The sequence below is a fragment of the Aythya fuligula genome, chromosome 13 (assembly GCF_009819795.1).
Source record: "Aythya fuligula isolate bAytFul2 chromosome 13, bAytFul2.pri, whole genome shotgun sequence".
NCBI classification, from domain to species: Eukaryota; Metazoa; Chordata; class Aves; order Anseriformes; family Anatidae; genus Aythya; species Aythya fuligula.
In genome coordinates, this window is record NC_045571.1 from 19659757 (window position 1) to 19668894 (window position 9138).

At 50.4% G+C, this 9138-nt stretch overlaps 1 protein-coding gene across 1 annotated transcript; it reads left to right on the forward strand.

Moving 5' to 3' along the window:
• The first annotated feature begins 2545 nt into the window (after nt 1-2545).
• Nucleotides 2546-8563, forward strand: CYSLTR1 (cysteinyl leukotriene receptor 1). Its single transcript, XM_032196511.1, has 2 exons — nt 2546-2589; nt 5723-8563. The coding sequence occupies exon 2, from the start codon at nt 5767-5769 to the stop codon at nt 6802-6804; it is 1038 nt and encodes a 345-aa protein (XP_032052402.1). The 5' UTR covers nt 2546-2589; nt 5723-5766; the 3' UTR covers nt 6805-8563.
• The last annotated feature ends 575 nt before the right edge of the window (nt 8564-9138 follow it).

Sequence of the window (9138 nt, forward strand, 5' to 3'; positions counted from 1 at the left end):
ACAAGTCCAAAGCGGAGCGGAGCTTGGTGCCCTCTTTGTGCAAGATTCAGAGAGAAGTCACTGCTTTTGGGAAGTCCCAGGGGAGGAAAGAAGCTGCTAAAAAGATTTTTGCTTTATCACAAAATACTGTCTTTCCAATTTCTCCTTCTTAAATAGCCAGTGTGAAAACAGTTTCCAAAGCTGAAGAGCTTTTCAAGCAGGCTGCAAACTATTTACTATCTGACATTTTTTGTAAAATAATCAAGGGCTGAGCATCTTCGTTGCGATGCTGGGAAGGAGTCTGGTGCCTGCCCAGAACTGGGAGCATTCAGGGTCCAGGAGGAGAAGGCAAGGTGGGTACAGTTTGTGCCAAGTGCCAGCTCACCTTGATACTGAAGTGTGACTGGGCTGCTCCTGCATCGGGTTGTTCTCAGGACAGATGCACAAAGCTCGTACCCCTCAGCTGTGCCTGATCCCACAGCCCTGTGAAGATGGACTGTGTAAATTTCTGTTGTTGTTAATTAATAGTCATCGTTATATCAGTAAAAATCTTTCCCACAGGTAAAATTTGTCATATCTAGGCAAGTCCTTTGGGTGAAATGCTGACGGAGCTGATTCCCCAGATGCAGCCACCACTTGCACAGAGATCCGCTGACTTTAGAAGAAACGCGAGCACTTAGCCTCACCAAGGCTGCTGGGAACGTCTGCAGCATCACTCGGCTCTCCAAAATGCTCCGAGGCCAGAATCCATATTGTCACTTAGTTGGATCAAACATCCATCGACTTTGAAGGAGAGCTAAGAAATCACCGTATGCCATGTTAGCAGTGAAACGACAGGGTATAGCTACCGTTGTTCATCCCGACTCCTGCAGTGCCGCCCTCCTTCCCTCGCTGACCTCCATCCCTCTCCCAAAATGCCCTACGACTCTCTTCCCTCCTATCTCCAACCTTCCAGTTCTTGAAAGGAAGGGAGAAAAAAGAAAAGGAGATCAAAGAGAAAAATAAAATAAATAAATAAATAAATAAATAAAAATAAAAGGAGAAGAAATAGCAAAAACTGAGTAGTAAAAAGCAGAAGGAATAGCAAAAAGAAGTAGCAAGAAAAGCAGAAGGAATGGCAGAGCGGAGTAATACCAAACTACGCACCACAACCAAAGCAAGCTACAGAAGTGGCTTCGCAGCAGGAGACAGCAGGCGATGGGTCGCCTCGCCTTGGAGGCTCTGGGACCTCCGTCCTGGGACGTGCCCAAGAGCAGGTGGGACACAGCCCCGAGCACGCTGGTCTGACACAGCTGGAGCAGAAAGTTGGACTGGAGACCTCCCTGGATCCCTTCCAACCTGAATTATCTCATGGTCTCATAGTTTGGGCTTTCCAGTGCACAAGGAAGGGAGGGAAGGCTGTGGGGGAGGCGAGCCTCCTGCTCACCCCCTCGGTGTGGTGCGGACGAGGAGTGCCTTCCTGCGGTGTCCTGGCCTGCCCTGGGTGTGCACAGCCAGAGGTGCCAAGGACCCACAGCAAACATGCAAATCTCTGATTCAACAGCAGGAAATCCTTCTGGGACGTGTCGGGGGGAAGAGATACAAGCAGAAAAATGGGAAGGAGACGTGGCATCGCAGCTGGGGGAAGTGGGCACAGCTGCAGGGCTTGGTGCTGCACAGTGTCCAGGCAGGGATGGGTCTCTAATTCCAGCACCAGGTGGAAGAGGGCTTTGCCTTTTCCATCAGCCCACCTGCAAGCTTCTGATTTGTCTACATGAAGTAAAACAGTGAAGAACGGAGAATACGAGCACGGTGAATAGCAGCGTGCAGTGATGGAGTGCTGTGGCACTTAAACACCTGAGTACAAAACCGAAACTTGCCGTTTGCAGCTCGCAAGAGGCAAGGAGCTGGCGGAAAGCTGGGAGCAGTGCTGGCACCGGGCTTCAGCGTGGGAACAGCAGGGGCTGGTGCTGACCCACGCGTGGGGGCAGCGGGGGCTGCAAGTCCCTGTTCAGCCCCCGCTCACCTTCCTCCCCATCGCTCCCCAGCCCAAATGCCACCCGTGCCAGGCTCGCAGCAAGGTTTCCTTCCCATGCCGAGCACAGCTAAATTAGGATGGGAAGCCCTTTGAGCAGGAAAGGGCAGGAGCCGTCCTGGGGACCCCAGCGAGGGGACACAAATGCAGGGAGGGGTTCCCCTTGCGCGACCCCCATGGAGCTGTCAGGGGAACAGGTAGACCTAGAGGGATGCGATTGCTGAGAGCAGGGGGCAGCTTGTATGGGATTGCTTGGTCTTTGTCCGTATTTTATGCCTGTGATTTTTGAAGGGAATCCTTAATTCCGGGGAAGCAATTTACCCGATGCTTCATTTCCCACGAGAGGCTGCAGCTCGCTGCTAAACCGGTGACATTAATACCAGCGGACCTTGGGGATCTCATGGATGAAAACCATCCTCCCGGGTCCCAGCTGGCTTTCGGAGCCCTTCCTGGGCTCCAGGGGGGGGGGAAGGCGGCGGGGAGCGGGGCCGGGCTCCTCCCCGGGGCGGGGGGGGGGGCCGGGGCCGGGCTCGCCCCGCTTGAAGGGCGGCCGCGGGGCAGCGCAGGGCGGCGGAGCCGAGCGGAGCCGGGCGGCGGTGAGCGGGGCTGGGGGGGCTCCGGTGGGCGAGGGGGTCCCGGGGGCTGCCGGCACCGGAGCTACACCGAGGGGGGTGAGGGTCGGTGGGGTGAGATGGGGGCTGCAGGGGACGGGGGGCTGCTTTGAGAGGTGCCCCCCGTGCGGGGATGGGGTCGTTTTGTTGGTTTTTTTTGGGGGGGGTCGCTCGTTGGGTTGCAGCAGCCCCTGGGCTGTGTGCAGGAGGGAAATACTGATTGGGAAATAGCCGCGGGGAGGTGAGCGCTTCGGTGATCTGCTGCTGTGCTAAAGCGGTGAATGGATATTTGCACAGCGAGATGCAAACCCGACCCGGAGGCTCAGCTGGGGGTGCTTTTTGGTTTTAGGAGTGCTTCTAGGTGTCCCCTAGCAGCCCACAGCGGTGTTGTAATCCTGAATTTTAAGCCAGGTTAGGCAGACGCTCCAAATGGTGTTGGGGAGTGCGATCCGCAGCAGGGCTGCTTGCGCTCTGCAGCCTCCAGGAGCGGCTCCTGCGAGACTCAGCTTTAGTCCCCGGAGGAAGTAAAAGTTCATCAAGCAGCTCGGCCCCGCTGAAGGAGTGATCACAAATGTGGCACGGAGATTATATAAGACGGTTCATCTAAGGAGCAGATGGTGGCAGAGATCTCCTGATTATCGCTCAGACGGCAGGGCTGTGCCGGCAGCCCCAGGGGCGGCTGCTGCGAGCCCAAACTTTTGTAGGCATCAGCCCCGGTGCTGTCCCGGCAGGCAGGGGGGACCTGACCCTAAAAGTGCCCTGGGGAGACCCAGGTCCCTCGCTGCCCAGTCCCCCCGGTGCTCCTCTGCGTTTCCTAGCAGGGCTCTCCCCCTCCTCTGAGCTTTGTGTGACACTTGCAGGGATGGGAAACGGCTCGGCTTATCCACTGGGCTGTCCACGCAGCCTGCTTTGTCCCATTTTCTGCTCTTTCTTCAAAATAATCTTAACTGCGTGGAGATGAAAAACCTGTAAAGTGCAAAAAGATCATCCCAGCCTCTTAATCTCAAATATCTTGAATAGTTTTCTGTGTCTGAGAAAGAACTGATATGTGATGCCTCAGTAAGTGCAGAGATTTTATCTATATGGGTTTTCATGAGCTAATTGAGGCTAATGTGTTCCTGCAGTGCACAGCACAGCAGGGTTTTGCTCGGCGGGTCTGCTTCCTAGGCATTAAAGCAGGGCAAGGGCAGTGGCAGTAAGAGCTTGAATACCTGTCCAGATGATTCTGGCAGATGAAAACATGCAATAGGGATCGTGCAGCTTTTTTTCAGAGAATAAACTACCTGCCACTCCCAAATAATTGGTTAAAATTACACAAATGTTACCACAAACTTAATTTCAGCCCTATCTTGGAGATTTTAAAAAATGATTGGAGTGATGCTCTTGTCATAACCTGAGCCCCAAGCCTCCCAGGAGAGGGAGGATGGCAGAGGTCTGGGCTGAGGTCTGAATCCTGCCACTGCCACACCGGGCTGTGAGAGTTCAGGGAGGAGAGGCTGCAAACTGGCTGCCTCTCAGATTAACAGGTCCTTTGTAATGAGCACTGCCAGATAAACTTCGTCTATGCAATCTAAGGTGAACTGTGAATGATGAGGTGTAATGATCTGTGACTTCTGATGGAGCTGCACTGAGCCTTGGCTGCCTCTCCTGCCCAAACACCTTTGTGCAGCTGCATGGTCGCTCACTTGTGTCCCCATAAGTGTCCACGAACAGACCAAGGGGAAAAAAAAATGTGCTCTCTTGTGCCAGATTTTGCCTCTGCTCCCATCTCTGCAACCTTGATGGCATTTTTGAGCTTTAATGTGTTTTGCACGTTGGAGATAATCAGAGGATTGTTTTAAGTGCATCATCTCCCAAATAGCTGAAACCTGTCTGAAAGCTGGAAGCCTCAAGCACCCCAGAGTGGTTCTGGATTCCCAGAGTATCCCAGGGAGAGGGGGAGAGGCTGAGGGCATCCATCTGCACTAATGCTGCCTGGCTATTTTCAAGGATGAAAATACGTACCACTGAAAATCAGTTTTGAGCACAGACATAGTGTGGGTTCTCGTAAGTGATATTGTCCTGGCTGTTGTCTTCATTGTTTTTCTTCAAGTCATGGTATTTCGGTCGGCAGGTGTCTCGCAGTGCTGATCACTGGGGTTTTAGATGTCTCCAGCTGAAAGTGAGGTTGTGTGTCTGAGACATCAGAAATTGAAAAGGAATGGGAAAATTACGCAGGGGTGAAACACCTCTTGCTCCCTCTTGCTGTACTTTAAGACACCCCAAGTTAAGAACGCCTTGTCTCGCTGTGCCCAAATGAATATCTGAAGGAAATGGTAAAATTTTCACAAAAGAATGGCTGATGCCATTTGAAAACAGAGCCCTAGCCATAGGGTCAGCTGTGCTGGGGAGCCCCAGTCCTGCTAATGGCTGTTGGAGCAATGTGAAAAGCAAACCCAAGAAGAATCCCAAGGGTACTGATGTCTGCAGACCAAGCAGGCTGTCCTGCCTTCAGAAGCAAGGAGCCTTGCCACAGCCCCCTGCTCTGCACGCCAGTGAGCCCTGGTGTGTCCTGGCTGCCACTGATCATCTGTGTTTGTCAGATGTAACAGGCAATGCCTTTTCCAAAGCCAATAACTACACTTACTTATTACCGTAGCAAGTTTTAAAAATAGTGCTACCTGTGAGCAGAGGAGAGCAATGCAGAATTTGGGGAGCTGACAAGCATCTCTTATCAGAAAGTGCCATGGCCACCTTTGTTGCCCCTTTCTGTTGTTTTTCTGCTGCTTTAGTTTGCAGGCAGTTGGAACCTCTCGGTATTTTGGTGGAAGGAGGATGCAGCCAGTACTGAGGACGTATGAAAATGTGACACCCACCTTTATGCCACCAGCTGTAGGTGCCAGCTGTGGAGCAGCGGCTGTGCTGGATCATTATAATTATGTGTAATTAATTGTGTAACGTTGGTCTGTGCAGAGCCACATCCATTCCTAGCTGTTCTGTCCTTTAAGAGAGAGATGATAGGTTTTTTCTCCTATTTCATAATATTTTATTTTTGTGTGCTGCTCTAACATAACTGACTCCAACTGTAGTACAGCTAACTCTAATATAATGATAAGTGACTGATTTTTTTCATCTATAGGCCTGAAATTCATCGCCAGCCAGCCACTGCCTCCCCCCGTAAAGATGACCGTGCTCTTTGACAACTTGTCGTGCCATCACTCCATTGACGACTTCCGAAACCGCGTGTACTCCACGCTGTACTCCATGATCAGCATCATGGGCTTCGTTGGCAACGGCGTGGTGCTGTACGTCCTCATAAGGACGTACCGGCAGAAGACGGCCTTCCAGGTGTACATGCTCAACCTCGCCGTGTCCGACTTCCTCTGCGTGTGCACCCTGCCCCTGCGCGTGGTCTACTACGTCCACAAGGGGAACTGGTTCTTCAGTGACTTCCTCTGCAGGGTCAGTTCCTACGCCTTGTATGTCAACCTGTACTGCAGCATTTTCTTCATGACTGCAATGAGCTTCTTCCGCTGCATAGCCATCGTTTTTCCAGTCCAGAATATCAACTTGGTCACGGAGAAAAAGGCGAAATTTGTGTGCGTCGGCATCTGGATTTTTGTTACCCTGACAAGCGCTCCTTTCCTGCAAAATGGGACCTATCAACATGGCAACAAGACCAAGTGCTTCGAACCCCCAGAAGACTCTAACAAGACAGAGCTGGTTGTGATCCTGGATTTTATTGCCCTCTTTTTGGGTTTCGTTTTTCCCTTTATTGTCATAACCATCTGCTACACCATGATCATAAGGACCCTGCTGAAAAATTCCTTGAAGAAGAACCAGGCCAACCGCAAGAAGGCCATCTGGATGATCATCATCGTGACAGCCACCTTCCTGGTCAGCTTCACCCCGTACCACATCCTGCGGACCGTGCACCTCCACGTGCTGCGGCTGAAGAGCGCCAGCTGCGAGGACACCGTGTACCTCCAGAAGTCGGTGGTGGTGACGCTCCCCTTGGCCGCTTCCAACTGCTGCTTCGACCCACTTCTCTACTTCTTCTCGGGGGGCAACTTTCGGAAGAGGCTGACCACGTTCAGGAAGGCTTCCTCCTCCAGCATTACACAAGCCTTCAGGAAAAAGTTCTCCATAAAAGAGAAGGATGATGAACCCTTCGGGGAAAGCCAAAGGGAGAATGGGAACGCCTCCGTGGCCACGTCGTAGAAGGGCGACGCCTTCGGGTAGGATCTCGGATGGGCAATGGTGATCTCAAAACTGTTCCAGGAGACACAATCAAGGCCCACAGGCCTTTTTCACAATTATATTTGTAGTAATAATGGTGAACAGTCTCTGATTTATGCTGTTCTGCTGCAGTGCGGTGGAGCTGATGGCCCCTGCGCCGCTGCTTGGGCACGCGCAGCCACCTCACATGGAGGAGGCACCGGCCAGCAGCAGTAAACTGTTGATCCGATGATAAGTTCATGTAAACACACTTTTCAAAGCCTGTATCGTGTTTGGGAATTCGCTTCGTTTCACAAGTCTGCAAAGAGCGCTAATTCTCTGAGTCAGTGGGAAATGTAAACACAACATTTGCTGGACGCCGCACACGGGAGCTGCTGACACATGAGGAGGGCAGAGTTTTCATTGAATCTTCAAACAGACGCTAAATTATTTACACAGCAGAGGTCAAGATAATTCCTGCCCTGCTCCCAGCTGCTTCGGCTTTGGACTTCAGGTTTCCAAGAGAAGTACATGTGTGAGGCTTGCAGGATAGGTGCCTGGGTCTGTGAGCCCAGCAGTCCCATCCAGACAAGCAGCAACCTGGGCACGCTCTGGTTTGCAGCAGATCTGCAAGGGGGTTGAGCAGCGGGGTGTGCAGCCAAGCTCCTTGGCAGAATTGGCTGTGATGTTAGGCTTGGATACATCTCCTGTGTCTTGGCTGTGCCTCGCTGCTGCTGAGCAGGGGCTGTTTCTGCAAGGCTCCAGTGAAGGCAGCCAAGGCAGCATGTCTCGGTGTTGCTGCACCCCCTTGGGCTCTGCCTGGGGGGAGAGCATCTCTGAATCCCTAGAAAAATGCTCTTTGTGGGAGTAGCTTTAAAATTATGGTAGCCTAACATGTGTTTGAAATTTATTTCAGTAGGACTGGTACTGTAAGTGATAGCTGCAGGATGCAGGTTATCACTCCAATTCTTCAGGAGTTTTACCTAAAAATAGCCTATTACTATTTAATTTTTTTTTTCCTTTTGGAAATATTGACTAAGTTAAAAAAAAAAAAAAAAAAGTAGAAATCATACTTTAAAAATAGCCAAATATGACTGAAAGGTGGTCCCATTCGGGAGTGTTCATCTTGCTGACACCGTGCAGAAGAGATGCAAGCCAAGGCACTTGGAGGGATCTGAGGAGACGTGGACATGAAGAGCCTGAGTGCCGGGTGTCAGTCAGGAGCCCAGATGAGGCTTGACATGGTGTCAGCTTGAGTACGGCGTGATGAAAAACCAGATAGGACTCGGTTTCATTTGTAATGAGAAATTTCCAAATCCTGTCCATAAGGAAGCGTTCCTGTGGTTTTCCAGTAAATCCACTGTAAGTGAAGCCAGTTCCGCCTTTCTTTTAGTGGAGCAAAGTTCAGCCCAGGATGCGTGATACGTGAGGACAGAAATAGTGTCTTAATCCTAGCAGAATTCTGTAGCTGGAAAACATGGCTCATAACAAATAGGAAATATGTTTTAGTGTTGTGGCATTTGTGAAGCTCCTTGATGTCTTAAATAAAGCAAATTGTTTCAATACTGTAAAATAAGAGTGAGCAGAAGGCTTTGGACTGGGAAAGGAGGGGGCTGCTTGAGATTATTGTTACACCTACAGGGAGGAGTAGGTGTTTGCTCTGCACACCACAGACTGCAAATCCCCGGGTCTGCAAAAGACATTTGAAAAAAAAAAAAAAGAAAATTCACCTGCAGAGCAATTCATGGATGGGAAGTTTCAACAAGACCAGAAATATCTTCAGAAAATGTTCAAGATCTACAAAACGTGAAACAGTTCTTGTGGAGGAGCTACAGCTCCCCCGAGCCCCCCTGGAGGGCACAGCTCCCACTGCACTGGTGGAGCCACAGACTGCTGGGGGAGACCCGCATCAGCAAACACTTCTGTTTTAAGGGCAGCACCGAGCACGATAGCTGGGTCCCAAATCCCTGAAGGCATTGTGTAACTGTGAATAGAAATCACCGTGATAAACTGAGTTTTGGAATATGTAGAAATAACATGTACCTTCGCCAGTTTTAAAGTATTGTGTACAGTAAAGCTATATATATATATATGTTGCAAAGCATTTTTATTATGCCAGAGATCTTTTTTTTTCATTGTTTTTATTTTTTTATGAAACAACGAGTATGACCAGAGAAATGACAGTGTTGGTTGTTAGTTTTTTTGTTTGTTTGTTTTTGTATAATAGGAAAGACTGTATTTTAAAGAGGGCTGCTGAAAATTAAATGGAAATGTTGCAAGTTAAACTTGAAGAACTTCTGTTTTCCGTGTCTTGTTTTAAACCCGCTGCATGCAGAT

What these genes read in the sequence shown, in the direction of transcription:
- CYSLTR1 (XM_032196511.1), top strand. Translation starts at nt 5,767, where the DNA reads ATGACCGTGCTCTTTGACAACTTGTCGTGCCATCACTCCATTGACGAC.